Below are 25,252 nucleotides of genomic sequence, written 5' to 3'. Positions count from 1 at the left end.
GATCCGTATTTTACCGCCGGGCACCAACCTCAGCCCTTTGTGCAGCAACACAGAGCGGCGATTGTTGGGGCGGAGGCAGAGCCAGGCAGCGGCAGGGTCTGCTCTGCTGGGCCGTCGCTGCCTTTTCCTACAGCTTTTCTCTCTTTTTAATCTTTTTTGAAGGCTATTATAACTATCAGCACAGGATATGAGCTGATACCCAAAGTGGTTAAATGCCGAAGGTTCAGCCGTGTCCTCCAAGCAGGATGGAGATTTACTGTTGTTCTAAAATCCTGGAGGTTATTGCTGAGCGCACGGAGCGGCGCAGAAATGTCAGAATGAGCCACAAATACATCCCGGTGCAGACGGCACATTCGGGGATGCACGATGCTCAACTGAAATGCCTGAGTCCTTCATGAGTGATTGATTAACTGTTTTGGGCAAAATAATACGCAGGAGGACGAGTGAGGCTGTGCCATGTAAATAAAGCCCAGCTTATGCCTTCAGTGCAACCCGGGCTGGGACCGCAGCGCGGGGACGTGTGCCAGCGGTGGGACCGGACACACAAACACCCTCGGAAAAGGACTCAACGTTTCAACATCTGTTCACAGGGGTGAGGGAAGTGCCACCTGACGGAGGTTTTACTCGCCACCAGCACTGCCCACGTGGAAAGTCAGACCTGGAGCACAGCCCAGTGATAATTTGTGAGACTATTTATCAAAGCTGAAGTTATTAAAACGATTTGTTTCATGTGTCAGATGGCCCTTTTCTTTGCAACATCCCTTCTCCTTTCCCAGCTGTGAAAATCTCAGCATCTTTCCAATTACTCTTTGCTTCTCTCCGCAGTTGGTTCCCCCTCCAGGACTCTTCTCAGAGACTTTGCTACAAGGGCAGGAAGGAACCGGGACCCCAGGACCATCCTCAGGGCAGAATGAGGGATGGGAACAGGACCCTCCTCACCTTCCTGGTGACAGCCGGGTCCAGATACCCCTTCAGCTTCTGGATGTACGTGTGCGGGGGATTCTTCACTTGAAACCTTTCCTGCAAAGGACGCAAGAATAAACATCAGCCATTTCATAACATCTCCTGTATTTACTTACTATATATACAAAATGCTCACACACACATATTTAAACAGTATATATATACAAAATATCATTTTATATGTACATACCTTATACTCACAAATATATAACATATGCATATACAATATGCACGCAAACAAAATAGATTTACATGTATCATGATATTCTGGAATTTAATATTTATATAGGGTGCATAAAAATACACCTTACATATTCAATGACAATTTTGAATTGTAGTTACAAACACACACATGTGAAGTAATAGGGTTTCTGCGAGCCAGCTGCACCGAGGGGAAAGAATGATGTTAGAAGAGTGTCCATGTTTGATTGAAAGCCATCACCCCAAAAGCCCAGACACCTTTTCTATCACTTGGAACAGGTCTAAGAACACACTGCATGGTCTAGTCGTGGGAGAAATCTCATCATATCATTGTTCGGGTTCCAGAAAAATGAATGCACGAGTAGCACTTTAGCAATGGACAAGCAATATTTTAACTCCAGGATATTAGATTGGATTGTTTTGGTGAGCAACTCTCAACCCAGCCCTTACGGGTTCCATTTGTGGGCAGGGACATGGGACGAGCAACAGCAAAGTGTCCCCAGGAGCACCGGCCAAGCCTCCCCTGCCACGAGGCATTATATTCTATATAAATATAATACATCCAAATACAGCAGCATCGCGCTTCCTACATCACAGAATCACAGGATGGTTTGTGTTGAAGGGACCTTCCCAGTCCCCCCAGTGCCCCCCCTGCCATGAGCAGGGACATCTTCACCAGCTCAGGTTGCTCAGAGCCCCGTCCAGCCTGGCCTGGGATGTCTCCAGGGATGGTTCAGCCACCACCTCTCTGGCCAACCTGGGCCAGGCTCTCACCACCCTCAGGGCAACAATTTCTTCCCCATGTCCAGCCTGAATCTCTCCCTTTTAGTTTAAAACCAACACCCCTTGTCCTGTTCCAACAGGCTCTGCTCAAAAGTCCATCCCCATCTTTCTTATTGGCCCCTTCAACCAACTTCAACATCAACCAACTCTTGAGCACCAACACGGACATTGTGCCTGGGGGTCATGTCCCCACAATCATTTCTGCCGGGACCATGTCGGTGGTTGAGCTCGTCCCAGCCACCCACCGCTCCTGGAGAACCGGATGGTTTCCTTCAGCACCCACGTCACATGGGGGCAGAGCTGAGGGACCTCCAGTGTGGCAGGAGCAAACCAGCCAGTGCTACCGAGGCCAGTTACACTCAGCAGGGAAATTATGGACCAGACACCATCCCTGTCCCATGGGGAAAGCCCAGGAACCACCATGTGCTTCTCTCTCCTCCCCAAAAGGCTGGAGCCCCACTGGAGGAAGGCAGGTTCCTGCGACTGTAAAACATCTCCTCGGCCACGCCTTGAGACTTCTTTCTCCTTTAAGTCTTCCCAACTTCTGACCTCACAGGAACACTTGGTCTGCAATCCACCACCAGCCCCATTCAGATGTGAATTAAAGATTCTGACGACAAATACAAGGTCTGCAAGGTTTGTATTGTGCGAGCTGCTTGACTTTCCCTTGCTCTTCCTTGCACAGCCAGCTTGAAATTCATCCTACAAAGCTGCTGCAGAACACGAGTTGTTCTGCGAGGGGGACGCTGTGTCCAAACCTGCTAAGAGCATTACCAACAGTTCTGATGCTATTTGTATCTTGGAAGAATTTTAAGCTATTCTGCCCTTTCCCTTGAGGAAAGATCTCATAACAATTTCATCCTGAAATTTCGCATTTTATAACCGATATCTGAAACCTCCCTTTATTAGGTCAGGATGCAATTCTGACTACATTATCTGAAAGTTATTTCATAATGAATAGGACACTGCTGCCCAGTTACCAGAACATACTGTCTGAGCACCAAAAGTCGTTCCTGTTATTATCTTGCTGTTTGCTGTTAAAAAAAAGAAATAATAATAATAATTCATCATGCTCAGAAGGAAAAAATGAACCAAAGAGTCTCAAAAGTCTGCGCTGTGGCCCATGAGCTCTGTTAGACAGACAGCAGGCATTTCTTGCCTCTTTAAAACCAGATTTTTTTCCCATTCACCCTCACACGTAGGGGCCAAACACGGCCCTGGAACCAGCATCTCCTTTTAATCTATAAAACAGTCCTGAAAATGCAAATCTGAGGGTCCCTTTCACACCCTTGTAGTTAAATTCGCTGCTAACTGGGAGCAGGAAAACCCATCGATGTTGACTTTGAAGGGTATTTTAAAAACTAAACAAATAAAAAGCACGTAAAATAAATTGGTTGAAAGAATGAGAAGTCGATATTCAATTTACCGCAACCACCGCCCTCATTTTTGCCCTTTTTGCCTCCCTCTGTTGGGCCGGTTTCTCAGTCAGACCGACAGCCCCCTGGGGATCTGCGGCTTTACAGAGGGCGTAAATACAAGTTATTTACAAGCAATTTTGATCCATTAAACTGTTTTAAAACTTCTTCACACTGGTAGACAGACCAAAAACCAAGGCTTTTTGCTGTAAATGAGAATCTGGCCCTTCGTAGACTAGTAATAAGTTACCGAGGTACCCAGACCTCGGAGACACCACCGCTTCTCATCCTCCCCCTCAACTCTTCTATATTGGCTCATCACAGCATTGGAATAACCGTGTCCTTCTCTACAAAAAACCACAACAGTAAAAGTGTTTTCCACTTGATAACCACATCCAAATTTGATTTATCCTTCACACGTGAGGGGGTTGGAGTGCAGTGGTGGAGCAGCAGGTACAGCAAAGTCCCCGCCTAACAAAGCTCCGCTTACCTCTGGGGTTTATTCCTCTCCTGTCTGAGGGTTCTCTCATGCCAACGCAGCCCTGCTGTGCTCAGCCTAAGCCTCCGGAGCAGCTATTTTTCTCTTATGGATTTATTTCTCTTCCTAACTCATCAGCCATCATCTGCTAAAGCCAGGAGCTTTTCCTAACTGCCACTTTTAATACCTGGAGTCTTCAAAATGAGACGCTTAACGAGGCTCAGTGAGCACACTGAGTAGTCTGCAATATAGATAACTAGAAGTTTCTGTTTGTTTCCTTCAAACCTAGCTGTAATTCTGTACTGAAGTAATCATCTCTACAGTGATTTCCTTAAAAAAAGACGCTGCTCATTACTGCCTATGAGAATCATTTGGGTGGAAGGATTTTAAAGACATTATCCACAAACAGCAGATACCAGCAATACTCTATCTAGTGACCAAGAACCACTTGTGGTAAACATCTCCTGGAAACATTTTTATAGCCCCTTAAAGTGTTTTTTCTGCTTTGGAAAGCCATGAGAGATTAGCCTGTAAAACTGCCCTTTCCTGGCTGTGATTGCTGTCTGGGTTTATCCAGCTCTGACTGTTTTTTATTAGAGGCTGATACGTCGCAAGCTGCAAAACCCAAGCGTCAGCGCGGCGCGATGACAGCGTCCCCCCCATGTCCTTCTGGTCCTTCTTCTGGATGACAAACACATCCTCGGCTGACATGGAGACATCGCTGTTCACACGTAATCCACTTGCCTTAGATACCGTAAATAATTAGTTAAAAATTATTGCTTTTTCCTGTCTGTTCCTCCCCTCCGCTTCTGGCAATTTGCGGTCGCTCGCTGGCCAAATCCACTTTCAAAATAAGAATTTATACGGCAAGGGGTTTAACGCTATTTGAACGAGGAGGTTGGGGATTTTTACCACACACGTGTTAAAGTTTAAAATCCCTGTTTGAGCCTCCAGACCTCGCTGGGCAAAAACCAGTGGGTGACATCACGACTGGGACACGGTGGCTTCTCCTCCCCGCCACCCCAGCACCGCGCCGTCCAGACACAACAAAGTTAATAATAAATCCCGATGAAAACTATTTTATCTCCGCTACGTGACTCATAGAAGCACCGACACTATCTACAGCCCTGAAAGGAGAGAGGCGCAGACCGGCAATAACTCAGCCCGGCTTTTGTCAGTCACCTAGAAAGCAAACTAACTTAATTTCCCAAGGATAAAAGGCCCTTTTCTTACTTGAAAAATTGCTGCCAGAAGGACAGAGAAGCACATGCAAGGAGCCAGCGGCACCGGAGCGGAGAGCAAGATGTCCCGGTCCCCAGCACCTCCCTTTAGGGTAATAAACGAGGAGGTATCAGGGACAAGGCTGGAACAGGGGTACAACGCTGCTCCGGTGCTTTTCTCACCAGCAATCTCCAGAATTAGCACTTTTTATTTTCCAGATGGACACCAAAAAAAAGGGGGCTGGGAAGCTATACTCCAACTGCTGGATTTCTGCATTTCCTCTTCCATCTGATCCTACAAGGAATTCAACACATCTCTCGTCCACCCAAATCTGGAAAATCTATTTATTGCGTAACCAGGAAATTGTGGCTTTTGCTTCCAAAGACATTCAGGACATTTTCTGCATTAGTGACATATGTTATTATTATTATCATTATTATTATTATTATTATTATTATTATTATTATTATTATGACCCTCGCTAACTGGTTTCATTCCTAAGATTCACACGCAACCACACAAACCCGGCGGCAATGACTGCTGGGGGGGCATAAAGCGCACAGATGGTGACCGGTGGTGACTCGAGGTGGACAAGCAGGGCTGGAGATCAGCATCTTCTCACTCCCGAGGCACAAACACGCCAAAAATGTGGTGCATGTTTCCACCACCCGTCCCCAAACCACACAGCCCTGCGGGGCAGCTCAGCATCCCGCCAGCAGGACAGCGTGTCACTTTATATGTCTTTATTACGGAATGAAACAACAGGAGCAGTTAATCGCAGCATCAATTAAGGGGCAGAGGGATCCGTTTCCACCGCTATTAATTTTCTGCAAAACCGGGTCACCAGCAGGGACCCAGCCAAGAGGCACAAGAGCCGCAGATGCTCCCTCTGAGCCCCAAGATGTGACCACTGCTCGGCCCCGCAGAACCTGGACCACTCGTGTCCTGCACCTGCATCTCCAACTGCTCCATCCCTTATTGTCTGATGGAGCCTGGACCACTCGTGTCCTGCACCTGCATCTCCAACTGCTCCGTCACTCACTGTCTGATGGAGCCTGGGCCACTCGTGCCCTGCACCTGCATCTCCAACTGCTCCATCACTCACTGTCTGATGGAGCCTGGACCACTCGTGTCCTGCACCTGCATCTCCAACTGCTCCATCACTCACTGTCTGATGGAGCCTGGGCCACTCGTGCCCTGCACCTGCATCTCCAACTGCTCCATTACCCACCATCTGATTTTCAGTGAGCCACCTGTCTCAGTGCCGGCGGGTTGGATAAATGAAGCCATGAGCACCTGTACCATCCCAACGTTTGTGACTTCATCAAAACACTGGATTTTACCCGCAACGGGGTACAAAACATATTTTTAAGCAAAAGCTCTCAAAATAGAGCTGTCAATGGCTAGTGCAGCATATGCAAAGACAGGAAAAATTCACTAATCCCCACACATACCTCTGGTGTCTCCAAAGGTGAGGACACAGCAATGCCCCTGCCACAATTTGCCATTAGAGGGCAATGAAGAACTTTGTAAGATGTCCCCAACCTCTCCCTCCGCACTCGTGCCCCCTCTGTCACCCACCACGGCCCAGGGCGGGATGAAGAGGCACAGAGGACACCAAAAGGGTGGCTCGCCATGCCAAGAAATGGTGTCCATCCCTGCCAGAATCCTTCCTAATGCTCGCCCACAAGATGACCCACCGCTTGGACCTCTCCACGATGGTCAATAGCTTTATGAGCTTTGCTCTTCTCCTTGTTTGCTGAGCCAGAGAGGCAGGGAGCAAGCTTTCAGAGCACTAGCAGCACCACGGAGATGACTTGCAAGGTTTATAGACACACAACATATAGAACAGAAAATACCACACAGGAGTCCCCACAACCAGCCCAGCAAACCCTTACAGTGACTCACTACAGCGTGGACAACCCCATTCACAGCAGATTATATTATTATCGTCATCATCTTGATGAGACTGGCAGCTCCCCACTTTGGTTAATCTCACTTCTGCAAAAATGAAAGCTCCGTTTGGGAGCTGAACTCTCTCCCCATATATTCTCAACCTATTTCACAGATAAATGGCTAGGGTCCGCTTTACAGACAATATAGAAAATATAATTTAAGAGCAACCTCTTTTCCCTTTCAGGTAAAAGCACAGGAGGGAAAGAATGAATTTCTTCAAGCTGCTACATTAATTTACATCCTCAGTCCTTCACTAAGCAAAAGCGGGTGAAAATGGTGTAAATGAGTGATACCAATAGAAAATAGCAGTTAAAATCTGCATGCACACAAAAAACACATGTTCTGTACAGAATCTGTTCCTGGAAGTACTTTTAGCCACGCACCGTCATTTTGTGGACAGCGCTCAATATTTCACACCCCATACGCTGCACTCCGGCGCTTTTCTGACTCGCAGTGCCTGCCCAGCACCAGCGGTGCTGCCGGGGCTGGGACACGTCACAGATGTGCAGCCCCAGCACAGACCCTCGGCCGGCTGGATCCTGGAAAGGTGGCACATTGTCACCTCCTGTCCCCTGGGGCCCCTCGCAGTGCTGGTGACAACAGTCCTGCACAGCTTCATAGAGTCATGGTTGGAAAAGACCCTCAAGGTCATTGAGTCCAACCATAACCCAGCCCTGGCACTGCCCCATGTCCCTGAGAACCTCATGTCCATCTGTCCAGCCCTCCAGGGCTGGTGACTCCAGCACTGCCCTGGGCAGCCTGTTCCAATGCCCCACAGCCCTTTGGGGAAGAAATTGTTCCCCACATCCAACCTCAACCTCCCCTGGGCAACTTGAGGCTGTTTCCTCTGCTCCTGGCGCTTGTTCCTGGGGAGCAGAGCCCGACCCCCCTGGCTCCAAGCTCCTTTCAGGCAGTTCAGAGATCAGAAGGTCTCCCCTCAGCTCCTGTTCTCCAGCTGAACCCCCAGGTCCCTCAGCTGCTCCATCACACTTGTGCTCCAGCCCCTCACCAGCTCCGTTCCCTTCTCTCCACTTGCTGCAGCACCTTCAGGTCTCCCCGCTTCCCTGCCTGAGGAGACTCATCCCAGCCTGGGGTGAACTCAGCCCTGTGCAAGGAGCTGGTAAGATTGGCTCAGGTAACTCCAGATTGCACATTTCCTTCCCTGTGTTTCCACCTGCTCGTCCCTCCCGCCCCGCTGTGCAGCGCAGAGCGAATCGGAGCAGCTGTGCATTGCACGGGTTGGATGAGCTGGAGTTCGCGCATCCCGGCTGCGCTGGGGCTGCTCCAGCCCCGCCGCCAGGGCTGAGCTCACCCGTCCGGCCGCACGCTCCGAGGGCACCTGCTCTGAGCAAACGTCCGTGAAACAAATCACTTACAGTAAATTAAGCCATTTGTTCAGTGTCTCAGTAAATCGAAACTTTAAATAGCTCGACGCTTCAGGTTTTTTGCACAGAAAACTCATGGAAAAACAGCAAGTAGTTCTGTATTCAGCTTTACTTTAAAGTTGTTGGATTTTATCAGAGGATCTGTCACTGTAAGAGCTAAATAGGAAATGTCCCACAAATGTATTTATTAAAATGTTCCTGACCTCACAGCACGACTGTGCCTTCCGCCAAGCTCTCATTCTGCTACCGCTGTGTTTACACGCCAAGGAAACATCCTTTCTCAGTCCTGGATCAATTATTTCCATTAGAGATTACTTTTGAAGTCTACGGCAGGACCTGATTTTGCTGCTGGCTCACAAATGCACATCCTACCTCTGGCATGCTTCGCTTTCTCTAAATAATGCCGTTTCTGTTCATTTGCCAGGGCAGAGCCAACCTGTTAATTGCTCTGTGCTGCTGCCAAGGCTGCACGCCGCAGCGGAGCTCTTGTACCAAAGATGCTTCAGCATATGGTGCTGCTTAATCTGAGGTTGTTGTTGAGGCTCTGGAGGCGAAGGGGAGCTCGGGCTGCATCACCCTTCGCCTGCCCCTGAAGGCGACAGCGACCGCCAGCTGCGGGAAGCGCTCCTGGTGTGCAAAGACAAATACTCACCGGGTCGAGACCACCCGTTCCTATTACACGGGTCGAGAGGGACTAAACGAGCACTCGCTGAGGGGGCACTGGTGGGGACAAGTCTCTTTGAGCTTGTGCCGGGCAAAATAAGAAACATTCACCGCCCAGAGGAAACGGGCACGGGGGTGATGGTGACATCAAAGGGAAAGAATAGCGCTCTGTGGCAAAAAAGGGAATTATTATTGCAAGGCAAGTCATTACCACTAACGAAGCATGATGTCAAAGAAAGGAATGTCTGAATCTGTTCAAATACCTGTCCTCCGCGAGGTCCCTTTCTAAGCCCGGGGACGCTGTGATGAAACCCGGTTTGTGCTGTCAGCCCAAAGCCCCCCTGGCCGCCCTTACCTGGTCGCAGATGAGCTCCCACTTCTTCTCGTTGTCGTATTGCCGCAGCAGCCGCGCTTTGTCGGGAGGCAGGTTCATGGCATTCTGCGGAGAAACAGAGAGCAAACGTGAGGGACCGCGGAGGGCGAGGGCTCCGGCACAGCCAGACAGGAGCGAACCGAGGTGACGTGGCGGCTGCTGCCATTGTTCTGTGTGAATTCCTATTGACAGGGCTATTCAGAAATGTTCCCTCTAAACGTCGTCTTTGGCCCCAAAAGCACCAGTGAATCACAAGGCACCGAGGGGCAGGGCTGGGGACAGCAGGAGGTGACCTCTGTCCGGAGGAGAGGACACGGCACAGACCACCTGCCACCCCGGACAGGTCCCCATGGGCCACCAGATCCCCTTGTCCCTTCGCCTGTCCCCACTTGAGCACACTCGTATGGGAAACTCACATGGCAGAAGGCCAGTTCTCTCCAAACAAGATCTCAAAATGCCATTTCATTTTATTTAAACACTCTTCAGGTGTTTAAATGTCACTGTATGTGGATGGGAGAGATCCCAGGGGTGGGATTGCTGCTGCCCATCCTGACGCAGAGATAAGGATCCTGGGACCGTGAATGACAAGCTGCAGTAACGATGCAGGGAGAGGCAGCAATTAGGAGATGCCCATCGCTGCTGGCTCCTTTGATGTCAGCTGGGATCTCTCCATGGGCAATCGCCTGGGGTAGGGCGGCACAGCCTGGCTGCTCCCAGGGCAGCTCTGCTAAGATCTGGGTCTAAATGTGCAGCATAGCTGTCGTGCTTGGGCTCCTGGAGAAGCCAGGAACACCTGGAGAGCTTTGCAAACAGCAGGGCTGAGCGCGGCCCTGCGGCACACAGCGAGTCAAGTGCCTCAATGAAAAACCTGCCCAGCACCTCTCGGTCTCCAGCTCGTGTTCTCAGACCAGCCCAGTTATCCCCAGTTAACCCTGGAGGACCAAAGGCTGTTGAATAATCTCTCAGCAAAGCAGCCATCAATGAACTGGTGTTTAGGTATCAAAACACCCTGCTCTGGGAGCACCCATCTTCACAACCCATGCTATAGGCAGTTTTACATATTTATTAAAAGCAGGCTGACCTGGAAATGCTTAGAAACCCTCCCGGACCCACACTCTGCTACAGCTGGACCCGCACAGCCAGACTGGGGCCCAGCCTCTCCCTTTCGTCACACAAACCCGGTCCCGGGTGTCGGGAGAGGAGGGACATGGAAAGCCCAAACTGCCACAAACAGCAGCAGGAGCAGCTGGTAGGACCAGCCCAGCCTGCTGACACCCCTGAGCAGCACACGATAAAATTGACATTGCAGTAAGTCCTCAGACAGCGACCGTGGGCCACTGGGATGGTGCGGATGGACTCGCTATCATCCCTCGAGACCTTATCTCCCTCCATCCCCGTGACGAGCGTCACCGCTCCCGGGGATCCCCTCACTGCTCTACTGCTCTTCCTAAAGCTTATTTTCCATCAGATAACACATACTCTTCCTTTTGCTCATCTGCACTGTCATGTTGACAGTATTTATAGGCAGCGATCGTATCTGCACTTGATTCTCCTCCCAGTCTCTCACCATGTACCTTATCAGTTCTACTTATCATTTTAATGCACTTCTTGGTATTTTTCCTGGGGGTTTTTCAAGAACCATTCCTTACCTCTGAGGATGCAAACATATTTCGTAGCTTAGAATAAACCTCGGCTTTAGCAAAAGCTTCACAGTTTACGTGCAATACACCCCTTGTCAAGCCCTGATCTCCTCCTAGCTAATCAGCTTACCCACCCGGGCTGGCGCTCGGACAAGAAACCTGCCTGGAAACCTTTGCAGAATTCAGTCGCGGCAAGAGTTCAGGACAGATGAAAGCCTGAAACAGGGAGAACAAGACCCAGGCAGCATGTCCCAGTGATCTCATTTCACAATGAGTTAAATCTGACCTCATCCTGAAATGTGAACTCTTTGCTCCACGTCGTTTTGCTGCACACAACCATTTCATGCATTTCAACAATCACTGCAGCCCACTTCAGATACCCCCTGCACTGGCCCAACTGGTAAAATTGGTTGTGGATACACTGTGTGCAACCAGGTTCACATCCCAGTGGATGGTTTGCACCTCCTCACTTCTCAGTAAGGAATTCAAAGCAGTTTTGAAAGCTGCTTGTGTGCAAGTCCCTCACCAAGCCATGGACAGGACCCTGGGCCAAGGCAAACCAAGGCCAGTCACCCCGGTACCCCCAGTCCCATCCTTTGTCTCTTCTGGAGGGACTGGGAAGAAAAACACAACCCCTCTGGCCTCATCATCCATGTGGTGAGGAGGGGATGGATTTGGACCAGGAGGGGATGCGCGTGGACCGGGAGGGGATGCGCTTGGACCAGGAGGGGATGGATTTGGACCGGGAGGGGATGCGCTTGGACCAGGGCTTTTCACACTGGCAGCATCAGTCTGACATTAACTTTTTTCTGTTTTACGCATAAATCAGTTTGCACGGCTTTCTTGGCAACTGGATCAAATTGCATCCGTTTACTGGAAGCTCTGGCAAGACGTTTTCTCTCCCAGCCTGAGGCTCTCGGCTCATTCTGCAGGTTTATTTCTGCTCCTTCTCCCCATCCATGAGTCACCTCCTGACTCTGGGGACTCTCCTGATGCCTCCAGATGCCCCAGCACATCCATTCAACATACGTGGCTGTACCATATAGCCCTTGTTTCTCCACACAAAATAAGGCAGGTATAGATCATGCCTTCTCTAAAACCCAGACTAACACTGGTCTTCAGCTGGTCTTACTGTTAACAACCACTCCCTGCTGGAAAACTAGCTTTCAAGCCATGATATTTTTATTTAAATGGGAAGCAATGTATTTTCTTTACATTTATGCATGGCACTACACCAGTTGCATTTCCGAAATCCAAGTGTGCTATATCTAATTGCACAACCTTCCACTGTTGCATCAGTAATGATGGCAAAGGCGGCTACTGAACTGGCTGGCTTGACCTTAGCGGCTACAAGAGCTGTGACTCCGGTCACAAGTAACCAGATGCATGAGTAATCTGGGTTTCTTGCTCTCTGCGGATCAGTGAAATGACTCACAAATGTCTCCTGGCCACTTGCAGCCCTTGCGATGGGTTTCACATACACCAGCGTTTTTCAGTTAACTACAGGTCATAGACATGTGATTTCTCTTTCCGTCTTTATCCTAATTATAATTCATGCTTTGAAGGCTTTTGATAGCGCAGCTATTCCACTCCTGATAGGATCTAAATCCCTGCTGTTGCCAGAGGCGATGGCCCCACTCGCTCCTCTCCGGCCTGTGTGCCCATCCAGGTCGTCCCTTACTGTCCCCCATGTCCAACTGCACCTTTGCCCTGGGTACCTTCCTTCCACCAGGATCCCATCTTGGGGCAGAAAAGACCTTTATTTTTCGTGCAACAGCAGCTGGAGTAGCCACACTGTCCTGTGCCCCGCACTGCTCTGCATCCCTGTCCCCATCCCTGTCCCCATTCCCGGCTGACCCCACGCACACAGAATCACAGAGTCATTTTGGTTGGAAAAGACCCTCAAGATTGAGTCCAACCACAACCCACCCCTGTCCCTGCCCCATGTCCTGAGAACCTCATGTCCGTCTGTCCACCCCTCCAGGGCTGGTGACTCCAGCACTGCCCTGGGCAGTCTGTTCCAATGCCCCACAGCCCTTTGGGGAAGAAATTGTTCCCACATCCAACCTCAACCTCCCCTGGGCAACTTGAGGCCGTTTCCTCAGCTCCTGGCGCTTGTTCCTGGGGAGCAGACACCCACACGGTATGGCTCGTACTAAACACAGCCTGAATCAAAAATAACTCTTTCTGGTCAAGCTAATTCTAATTCAAGTCATTGCCACAAGTGCAACAAGCTGCAGGGCAGCACGAACCGAGAGGCTGCCAGTCCGTGCCACAGCTGGAACACGTAACCACATAGTAGCCGTGATACAACCTCCCTGTGTTTGGGATTGTGCCTCTTGCACCGTTGTCACCCTGGCTCATACAGACCTGTTTAAAACGCTGATGCCCACCAGCCCTGGTTGAGCATCCGCACCTGGGTGAGCTCCGCAGCTTCAATGCTCTCCCTCCTTCCACAGACCGACAGCTTTAGGAAATTAATCTTCCCTTCCACATCATACTGCACATTTCCACTACGTCACACCATTTAAGAGAAAACGAGGAAAAAAAGGCACATAATTCTGTCTCAATGTCTGCGAGGCAATAGGAAACCAGTTCACATCATCGCTTTACAGCCTCCGAGTGAGGTTTCCGCCTCCTCGGAAACTCCTACAAACACAAATCTGGAGCGCCGCACTCAAAAGGAACGGCGGCGAGATCCTACACGGCATCGTGCTGTCTGCGAGGGCCCGTTCCCAACCGTGGATTGGCTCCAAAAACACATAACTTCTCTTTTTCCCCACAAATTCCAAAGTTATTCATGTCTCCTGCGACGTGCCAAATAATATAGGTAAGGTTTCCATTCCGTTCGCTCCGGGTTGGCATTATAAAGCTAGAACTTAAATTAATCGCAGTAGCAGATGGAAAACTGGGGGAAATACTAGCAGACCTACAAAATATTAAATTGCTTAAGAGTTAAAAATAAAACCAACAGCACGTCAAGGAAATATATGGGGTTTTAACGTAGGAAACAAAGCTCAGCTCTGTCCAGATCAGCAGCCCCGGCGGCGTCTCCAGAGCAGACTCAGTACCGGCGCTTTGGACCGGGGCGATTGGAGGTTCAGGCTCATCCCAAGGAGATGATTTCACCCATCGCAGGGTGACGGTGAGAGCAGGAAAACGCTGTTTCCCACACTGCAACATTACTTTCTGGCTGCGAGCAGGAAAGCCAGGACGCCAGCGCGGGCACCTCGGCTTGCACGTGCCAGCCCCAAACAAGAGCAACTAAATACGGCCTCACGGCTGGGAGCCGAAATCCTCCGGAACTCCAGGGAAAAGCTGAGGGCTGCACTTCGGTGCCCTGTTCAAAACTGAACAAATTTAGTGCCATGTGCTGTGACCAGCTGCCTTGGCCATTGCAACCTTCTCCCCTCTGTCCTCCAGAAGCCTCCATAGAAAAGCAAACTGGGGTTTGAGTCTACAGAGCATCTGAATTTGCTACGGAAACTGTGTAGCCTCCATTTCCATTTTTTGGCACTCAATTCTGGTTTTGTAGACCGATTTGTAAGGTTGGGCACCATCTCCGCGGCGCTCGGCTTCACCCTTGGCCTTGAACCTGGCCACACCGTGCCCATCCATGGGAGAGAGACACAGAACAGGCACAAACAACGGTGCTTGACTGCCCGAGATTATCCCCCGTGCAGAAATACCGCAGCGTTCAGCGGCATCTGTGGTTTCATTAAGGACCAGCACGTAACTAACTATGGGTTCACCCACAGTCCAGGTCACAGCAGCACGCGAGAAGCCGGTGGGGGGATGACCGAGCTGTATTTTTCTAACTTATTCCTCCTTTCAATGAGAATTAAAAGGCTCGATGTCTTGGAAAACAAGCGTAGCAGCAACTTGACTGACTCGAAAGCAGATGCGTTGCTAATTAGTAGCATTAGGCTGTTGCTCTTTCTTATTAATCTCATCATCTTTAAATCTAAATCCCTTTTATTTACGAATCATGACATTAATGTGCAACAAACACAGCACAGTCCTCCTGATCCATTTGTTGCCAAGAACAGCCCTGCATGTGTTAGTAAGACAACTGGAGCACGTGTGCCCCTAAAATCTGAGATGTTTCCAGCAGCCTAATGCCACCCGCCGGAGGGTGACGGGACAAGCCAGCCCTGCGTCACTCCAGGTACAGCAGCAAAGCTCAGCCTGGCAAGGCGAGACTCAGCCAAGGCTGCGACCTTCAGAGCTGGAGCAAAGCGAAATTTAAAAGCCGTTTCAGCAGAGTTAAACGTCCCGATTTCACAATGGCACTGTTAGCTTTAAATGAAATAAAGGTAACCCAAGAAAGTATTATGTGCAGCTACAGCATCCCCAGCGTGGCAGAGGAGGGTGCAGGTTACTAATACACCCTCCTCTCTGAGACGCACCTTATATTCCTGAGACCTAATTCCCAGCTCGCTTTCTCCCCCTGCCCTTCCTCTGTTTGGGATTATTCCCAATTTGCACTGCTACCAGAGAGACAGAAAAACAACCGCGGGTAGCTTTTGGCTTCACAACAGTATTGATGAAAAAGATCAGCGCTCTAATACATTTAAAATAATATTCTTGGCCCTTGTAAATTAGATTCAAATTTACATACCGACATCAAAGCTCTGCTCCTAACTCCAGAAACTGCAGACTTCAAGGACCCCCTGTCCTCACTTGGAATTTCCTAATCTGAGCTTATTCTCCAGCTCATCAGCCCAACTTCTCAGTTCCTCGCAGAGTTTTGTAACAGCCACAGCTACTGCGTTTTGCCTCCAGCTCTCCGGGTTTTATCTCCCTTGTCTCCATCATGATGAGCTGCAATCTTAAATTTTTCTGCATTACGGTCAGGGCTGTTTTAAAGCACAGCCTGCACTATTTTAAGCTTTTATTAATATCTAGTGAGTTCTTACAAAGTAGATCCAAAATTGGATTGTAAGTCAAATCCATATCGCCCGCCTTCGTACTGTACAAGGGAGATGGAGCAGCCCCATTCCCTGGCCAGGGCAAGAGGACGAAGCGCCGTTGGATCCAGGTTTACTGAGGGGATCCAGGTTTACTGAGTGGATCCAGGTTTACTGAGGGGATCCAGGTTTACTGAGTGGATCCAGGTTTACTGAGTGGATCCAGGTTTACTTCTTGGCACTGCGAGGTGCCTTCGTCTTCCCAGAAACCAGGATCCAAAAGTAACAAAATTCCGAAAATAACAAAACGAGAAAGGAAAGCAGCATACCACGCAGTTCAGATCCGCTCGTGTATATTCGCAGAGCCATTGACACCGTCACCTTTCGCTGTCAGATTTCTGAGCCTGTAAATGTTCCTTCGCATCTTCTAAATTTAGTCGGTGTGAAAAGAAACCGGTTTATTATGTTACAAAGAGAAATGATCTTTGCTGAGCAGAGGGTGCCCGGGCAGCAGCAACAAGCCAGGGCTGGGGGGAGACTCGCACCTCTCCACCTCTTGTCCTCTGCTGGGACAACCAGCTCCAGACGAGTCAACTCAGCGTCACAAGACCTCCATACTCCTCCCTTACTCCTGGCCTAAGGTCTAACTAAAGGTCTACAAGCCCTGCAGCCTTGGTGCAGCATTCTTCATCTCAGAACTACAGGTGAGCTACACACCGACCAGATCACCCAACGCCGCAGGGCAGGAGGTTGGTGGCAACCAGGTCTATTCAGACTGGGGTAAAATTCCACAAGAACCAGGCTCTGGCCCTAAACTCGCCTCCTTCCATGGCTGGAGAAGGTCAGCCCGCAGCTCTGCCCCCGACTCTGACCCCTTCTGCATAGCAAAGAAAGAGAACAGTTCATTGCTAACTTCCACAGCTGCCTACTAAAACAACCCGCGGTATTTTTGTACAGTATTAAAATTTAATTCCAGGGCCTGGCCTGTAAACCAGCCCTTAATGTTCTTCCACAATATTAAAATTTAACTTTTTGCAATTTTCTGCGCTACTTAACTTCTCAGTCCCGCTACGGCGTGTTTATTTAGGAAAGCTAGAGGCAAGTGAAGCAATCTCAGAGTCCGCTGACTTTATGAGGAACCCAAGCTAGGCTAAAACTAAATGTACTTATTGTTCTAATCCTCCTTTTTCTTTTTTTTTTTCATTAAACTGGTTTTTGATCTAAAAATACCCATGTTCTGGCGGCACGAGCCCTTTCTCCTGCAGGGAGAGGAGCGGGATGGGCCGCGCCAGGATGGGGTGATGTTCCAGGGGCAACGTTTACACATGGGAAGGGAAAGCGGGGATCTCCAAAACCACTGGGCAACGTTTACACATGGGAAGGGAAAGCGGGGATCCCCAAAACCACTGTGAGTACCTGGGCTCCCCCAGCAGACCAGGGAGGTCCAAACCCTCCAGAAATCCAGCGGGGAATCTCCACGATGTCCCCAAGCCCCTCCACGTCTAGTTGCTCTCAATGCTCCTCCTCGCAGCTTCCATGTGCTGCTTCTCACCCGCTCCGCTTTGTTTTATCGGCGCTGACATTCACCTATTTGTAATAAATTAGCATTTTAAACTTCAAAGCTCCTCACGGAGGTTAATCCTCACGCTATAAATACCAGCAGGTTGTACAGATGAAAGCTCCGACACGGAGACATTTAACGCTGATGCACATGAAGCTGCAGGTGCGAGCGGAAATCCTGGAATTTCCCCCAAAATACATGACCACAGCTCGTGTCCGGGGTCAAAACCCTTTTTCCTCGGCGTGGGAGCAAATGGCGAGTGGGGTCTCACTGGGAAGTCATGACAGTTCTGCCACTGCTGCTGAAGCATCATCTGGGAAACCTCTGGAGGGTTTTGGTGGCCACGGCCGGCCGCTGCTGCTCATTTCAACAACCCGGCCTGATGCATTTCGCATTTTGGAAGAGCCGAAACCTCATTAATTCAGCACTGAAAAATAGTTTCATGCTACAAAGGCTTCAAAGCGCGACTCAGGGCTGACTCACCGGCCGGGCCGCTCGCCACTCGCCAGCCCCGCGGCTTTACCCCGCCAGCCAAAGGCACTCGCTGCTGATAAGGCAAACCGCAACATCCAAAATGAAAGCCGTTTTAGTGAAATGCCTGAGAAAGCGCCTTCCAAAATGCATCCGCTAAAGGCTGCTGGGCTCGGATATGCACAGATTGGGGTCAGAGAGATGTCCCAACCACCCGGCTGCGGGACAGGGAGACGGTGGAGGACACACAGACAAGGGAAACAAGAGCAAATGCTGCAGAGCTACCTGTGTGACCCAAATGCCGTTCATCAATCACTCTGCTGAAAAGAACAACTAAAATTAAGGGTAGCGGCACCTATCAGCGTTGCCAAAATTCATCTGCCACCTGTGCACGCAAGACGACCGCAGTGTTGTGGTTGAGACGGACAAACGACATGGACCAAGTTCTTTCAAGATGGAAGTAATAGATGCCGTTTATTGCTACAAGTGCATTTTTATACAATTCTACCAGCTCATGTGTCTTTTCACTATTGGTTACAAGTTACAGCACTAACATCTCATTGGTTAATTTTTCTATCATCCATGTTATTCTTCTGTCCCCTTCTCTCCCACGGGTACATCTCTCCTCTCTCCGGATACTCCTTTACTCCCATCCTTCTCAAGGGTAAATCTTAATATCTCAAGGCTGATCTCTACTCCCATGTTTTCTGTCAAGGATTCCACAGCCCCGCTGCAGTTCCCCACACCGCAGAATCTCTGCTGCAAAGAGCAGGTGGTTCAAAGGCCACGTTCTTCCCAAAGGTGTCCATCGCACTGCAAAAAAGCCCCGCAAAATCAGAACAAAACGCAGCAATGCATCCGGTGGGCACAAAGCTGAGAGAAGGGACATTCAGGCTGGACATGAAGAAGCGTTTTACATGGAGGGTGGTGAGAGCCTGGAACAGGTTCCCAGAGAGGTGGTGGATGAACCATCCCTGGAGACATCCCAGGCCAGGCTGGACGGGGCTCTGAGCAACCTGAGCTGGTGAAGATGTCCCTGTCATGGCAGGGGGGGACTGGGGGAGCTGGGGAGGTCCCTTAACCCAAACCACTCTATGGTTCTGTGATTCTATGACAATGAAATACAGGGAATTCCAAGTAAAAGGTGAGAACAGAAGGTTTCGGGGGGAGGGCGATGGGCTCGCACGGGTACAACACCCATGGGAGCAAGTGAGAGGCTGCTCGTCTGCCCCAGCCACCCTTCTGCTCCTGCTGAAGCCGTTAGACATTTAAAACGGACAACAAATAATAATGAAAAAGCAAATAAAACCCACAGAGCCACCGCGGTTTAGTCCGAGGACACGGAGGAAACAGCGCCGGCTGGCAGCCTCCCTGCTTGACGCTGGTCTGGAAACACAAAAATCTCCATTTGAATAATATTAAGGGTCTGAATAAACCAAGAAAAATAAATGAACTCAGGGATAAGAAGCCTGGCCCCCGTCCCGGTCCCAGGTTTGATGTCTCCGACGGCCGCCAGTACGAGCCCTCCCGCGGCACCGCGGCTCAGACACGGCCGCTCCGCTCCCCGCACACGTGAACTCGCCCGCGCGTCCCACTGCGGCCACATCAGCCTCCAGGGCCTGTTCCCAACCCCCCTGGCCATGGCGGAGTGTCACCAGCGAGCCCGGGTCCCTGTGCTTTGCTGCTCGCTGCCCAGACGGGAGCAGGTAAGTGACAAGCGCTCCTCACCATAAAAACCACTAAATATTTACAGCCTTCTTTTCTGCACTCGAGCAACAAACAGCGAAAGGAATTTACCAGAAAGTTTGTTCCACGTAAAAACGCAAACACAACAAAAGGGTTTCGTTTGCCAAGCATCAATCCCAAGTGGATTTTAAAAGCAAGTTACAAGCTTTGGTTTATACTGGAAATATTTACAGGTCTAAGTACCGCGGGCACCACCGCGAGCCAATAAGAGGTGTACGGGAAACCAAAGTGAACCACAAACGGGTGACTCTCCAGCCATCATGAGAAATACTTCGCACAGCAAGTCCACGTTGTCTTTTACTGCGTTACAACTGACCCCAAGGCTCCTTTATCATCATGTCCACGTGGGCTGAAAATGAAGGTCAGTAAAAATGTAAAAAAGGACACGTGTATGCATGCACATCATAGGAATAATTTTAAGTGTCTAAAAATCATGCATCTTCAAACTACCTGCTGTTTCACCAGCCACGTTCTCATGTAATGTTCTTGAACATGAACCCCCCTGGATTTTAACTCTCTGGACACAAGCAGCACTAAGGAGCGGTGTGGACACATCCCACAGGGGATGTATTTGTTCTCCTGCCCAAAATCTGGGCTCAAAACCCACCATCTGGCAGGCTGAGCTGGCTGGGGGGTACCGGGGGGTCACAGGGCACAAAACCCTCCTCGAAATACACACTTGGGTTATTCTTTAAGCACTTTTACTGCGGCCATCCCAAAGCTGGTCCTAAAGGTAGATGCTAGACCAATAAATGTTTGAACTCTCCCATAAAAGTTTCTACTAAGTTACTTTTTCCAAATAAAGCCCTAAACGCGTTTTCTGGGCTCTGCTTATGATCAGCATGTTGAAGTTTCCAGCGCGCACCAGAGCCGCTGACACCCCATAGCCCACAGCTTTCCTTGCAGGGTTTCTAATTCCCTTCTAATAAACCTTCACGGTCACCCACGGCACACGTTACCCAGCGCCACGCTCAGACGTGAACCCAATAAAGCGTCGTTAAAGCAGAATTAAAGTTATTGCTCAAAATGCGTATGTTGGAAAACGCTGAGGCAATCCGAGATGTTATTTTTAACCTCTGTAAGAAGATGAATACCAAATTTCTGGAAACTTCCCGCCTGTACCACACATACACAGATACCTACACACAGAAATACAGGCTTGCCATGTACAAACAGCTAAACCTGCTCTGTGTATTCAGTCAGGGCTTAGCTCTGTGCAGGTGCTGTACACAAATGAAATCCACGGCACACCCAGCGCAGCGGATTTCTTTCTTGCTTTGCTTTCCTGCTCCTAGCCTCGCTCCTCACTGCAGAACAGATGTCATCGCCCCATTCCTCACCCATAGGATGTGCCAGGGCACCAGGAGAAAAATCACTGCCCAAAGAGCTCGTTCCAGCATCCCAGCTGGAGGATTTTTCTGTAGCTCCGGTCGTGCTCCCAAGGTCATCTTTGTTACCCACTCCCACAGGATTTCTCACCTGATGATAACACACGCACTACAATAGCCTCTGTTTATCCACAAATATGTTTCTAATTGAATCTTTTCATCTTAGAGACACTCCACCTGCTCACCTCCCAAGATATGCACCTCCTGATTTCCCCCGTGCGCCACATGGAGCCTGTCAACAGAATGTACTTGTATCTCATCCAACATCCCTTTGATCAATGTTTGTAAACTACAGAGCAACCGGAAACCTGGCAGAGCATTAAGCTGCAACGCTGCACGTGTACATCTGCTGCCTGGAGCGCAAGGATGCGGGCTGTACAGGGCAGGGTTCCATTGCCTAAATGTTCTGTTCTGTTCCGTTCTATTCTATTCTATTCTGTTCTGTTCTGTTCTCCTACCCTACTTCTATTCTATTCTATTCTATTCTATTCTATTCTATTCTATTCTATTCTATTCTATTCTATTCTATTCTGTTCTGTTCTGTTCTGTTCTATCCTATTCTATTCTGTTCAGTTCTATTCTAGTCTAGTCTAGTCTAGTCTAGTCTAGTCTAGCCTAGTCTATTCTGTTCAGTTCAGTTCTATTCTGTTCTGTTCTGTTCTACTCTATCTCATTCTACTCTATCCCATTCCATCCCGTTCCATTCCATTCTATATCCTGGTGTCTCTTTGACAATGTGTTAGAGACACACTGGAGTCACGAGGCAAGCAGGTAGGAAACAAGACCCACCGTGCACTTGTGGAGCAGGAGCTGGAAGCCGAGCAGGTCACCCACGGTGCCTTAAAGAGATACTTAGGTGACACAAAGCTCCTAAAATCCCTCCCTCCCTGCCAAAGAGATGGGGCAAACCCACAGGTGTTCACAAAACTCGGCTCATATTGATAAGAATGAAGGGAATGGTGTGAGTTCACACAGGTTGAAAATCCACCCCGCTGCGTTATAAGCCCTTCGTGCTTCATCACTGTGGTGACAAATGAACGCGGGTACCGGTGACTGGGAGGCAGTTGCACACTCAGGACACCCTGGGATAGCCAGACCGGCTTTCCCGGGAAATACTCTCCAGCAAATGCCAAATAGCTCATTGCTATGCAAGGCAGCTCAGAGCACACAGCCCCTCCTGTAATTCTCTTTTTATGACCTTGACACTGTAAATATCAACAAAGAGAGAAAGGCAAAAAAAAAAAAGGAGGTGAAGTTATCTACTGGCTTTGCAGAAGGCTCTGCTGCTCTTTACGAGCCCAAATTAGGCTGTAATGCTCTTTTGATTAACCCCGTGCCTGCCCACCCTCCCTGCACACGCTCCAGTGCCACCTGCCCGGCTGGCCCAGAAAACGGCTGGAAAACCCAAAGCATTGCCCTTCTCCTTTATACCAGGGTTTGTACCGGTTTCAGCAGTGACCACACAACACGTGGACCCTCCCGACTTCCACGGGGTTTTCCTGATGCCCAGGGCACAGCGTGGCAGCACGGAACACCCAGGAATCGCTCACCCTTCACATCAGCCCCATGCAAACTGGTTTTGATTACCCTGCCAAGGAATCTGCATCATTGCTTTTTGCAAGAGGGGCTTGGGGGCTCTGCAAGTTCTCCCTGGTCCATAGGGGTGTCCTGCGCATGTAACACACGGCCAAGCACCCAGACGCAGCAAAATCGTAACTCCTAGAAGAGCAACTCCCCATCTTTTCAGCAGATTTCGTCGCCTGCTTGTCCTGTGCCGCAGCCACACGGCTGCCATCGCCACGCGGCCACAGCTTCACAAAACCCAGCAAACCCAGGGTGACGCCTGTCCTGGCATTATCTCCAGCATTTCCTCCCTAAATCATCCCTAAAATCAGTTCTGCACGGCACTGCTGGGACGAGGCCAGGTCTACGAGTAGAGAGCTCAAGCCAGCCTTTAGGGAGACCTCAGCACCATGGTCCAGGATTTAAGGGTGGCTACAAAGCAGATGGAGACTCTCCCTTTCTACATGGAGTCCCATGGAAAAGACAAGGGGCAATGGGTACAAGTTACTCCAGCTGGACACAAGGGAAGTTTTTCCCAATCAGAACAATCAGCCACTGGAATAATGTCCCCAGGGAGGTGGTGGAACTCCCAGCATTGGACACTTTATGATTCACGTGGGCAGGGTGCTGGGCCTGCTTGTCTAGACCGGGCTTTTGCCAAGAAGGTCGGACCGGATGATCCTTGAGGTCTCTTCCAACATGGGATTCTGTGTTTTTTTCTACATTTCAACCTAGTTGTCACCATTTAACAGCCCACAAGTGAATAAAAAGCTGCTCTCCGCATGAGGAGGTTTAATGGATTTGTGCCTATTGCCCTGTGAATCCAGCTACTGAATGGAGGAACCCTCATTTTTAAAAGAGCTTGAGCAAGCTCTCCAGCTTCCACCGGAGCACCGGTGGGGCGCAGGGACAGGACTGGCAGGACAGCGTGGTGGCACCTGGTGCTTCACCACAGCCCGCGGCAGAGAACCGGGCAACGTCCTTCACATACCTGCTCTTCCTCGGCTTCATCAGCCCAGCGCTGCTGTGCTTAATTGCTGACTGCACTCTGCCTCTTAATTAGCTGGAGAGTCGGGGTGGTTACGGAGGAGGAAACTGGATTCAATCACGCTTCACAATCTTTGCCTAAACAACCAAGGACCTTGACTTGCAGATCCCAGACAGGAGGAGCTGGGCTGGCTGCCAGCAGAATCAGTGAACCCAACAGCTCTGAGCTCCAAAATACCGAAACAGAGGAACAGCCGAAAACAGCTATTTATAAGGAGACTTTTCTGGTAACATTTCAGCCCCTGTTGCACGCTGTGTAATTCCTTCACCTGGGGGCACGTTTATTAATTTATCACCCGTACACACCCCAAGTGGCATCACCACACCGGTGAAAGTCTGTCTCTGCAGCGCCTCGTCCACCTGGGCACGCAGCGCCGCTCGTCCCCGGCGCCGAAATGAAGGTATCTTTGTTAAACCGAGCTCCGGCTTCCCTCGGCTTCCCACGCCGGCCCTGGGGTGGTAATTAGGTTACCCAGGGACGGGCTGACGCCGAAGCGGAGCGTGGCACCGAATGAAAATGAGCCCGTGTGCGAGGAAAAGCGCTCAGCCGCCATTCAACCGAGGTGACCGGCAGAATTAATCCCACGCCAGCACTGACGGCAACCTGCCCCCAACTCAGCATCAGGACAAGAAGCAACAGGCTGAGACACCTCAAATTCCACTTAAACATTTAAAAAAACCAACTTTTATGATCCAGCACTGGGACTGGTTGCCCAGAGAGCTTGTGCAGCCCCGTTCTTGGGTGGAAAGCAGACCCAGCCCTGAGCCACCTGCCCGGTGCCAGCGCTGGGACCGTCTCAGCCCATCATCCACCCCAATGAACCGTCACAGGGAAGCTCACAGGATCTGCTGGCGACGGGGGAAGCAGCACCGACCCCACAGCAAAGCACTTTGACAGACCCAGGGAAGTTTTGTGCTCCAGACCACTAACAGCCTTTACCCTTAGTTGGAGCTGGCAAGGGAAAGCACATCCTTCCCAGCAATCGTACATCCTTATCACACTCACACTTCATTATCCTTAGCTGCAAAAACTCGAGGATGCTATCGGCCGTGTCCCTACTACGCACTTCCGTGGCTGATGATGCCTCAAGGAAGAAATGCCAAAAAAACAAGTCAAATTCACATGTATGGGCTCAGATATACTTGCTTTATACGGCGTGTTTGAAAGCAGCCGGGCCAGCTCTCTTTCCAAGCCTCGGCGCAGGACCCACTGACACCAAAAGCTCCCAGCCCATGATGGTGACGGTTCATACCTGGGACTTCTCCATCTCTTAAAATCAAGTATGGTGTCTGGAAACCCTGATGGATACCTTGAACAGCATTTCAGCACGATACAGAGCCCGCAGCATCCCTGACCGCTGAAGGCTTCAACTCCTCAGCCACCTCCGGGGGCATCTTCTCCACCTTGACGAGCACCAGAGATTACCGGAAGACTGTAAATCCCAGTATTACCAAGGTTGCAACCGATTGCTCCTAATCACGCCCCTT

General features: G+C 50.1%; 1 protein-coding gene across 1 annotated transcript in view; it reads right to left on the bottom strand.

Annotated features, from left to right (window-relative positions):
• FMNL2 (formin like 2) overlaps positions 1-25,252 on the bottom strand; it is a gene marked incomplete at both ends in the record, with an annotated part of 128,845 nt that overhangs the window by 50,909 nt on the left and 52,684 nt on the right. Inside the window, 2 exons of the mRNA XM_080347215.1 lie at positions 940-1,020; positions 9,421-9,504. Of these exons, the coding sequence (XP_080203341.1) occupies positions 940-1,020; positions 9,421-9,504 (165 nt within the window). The remainder of the gene's footprint in view (positions 1-939; positions 1,021-9,420; positions 9,505-25,252) is intronic.

The sequence above is a fragment of the Nesoenas mayeri genome (genome assembly GCF_963082525.1).
Source record: "Nesoenas mayeri genome assembly, chromosome: 6".
NCBI classification, from domain to species: domain Eukaryota; kingdom Metazoa; phylum Chordata; class Aves; order Columbiformes; family Columbidae; genus Nesoenas; species Nesoenas mayeri.
This window is presented reverse-complemented; position numbering and strand designations above follow the sequence as displayed.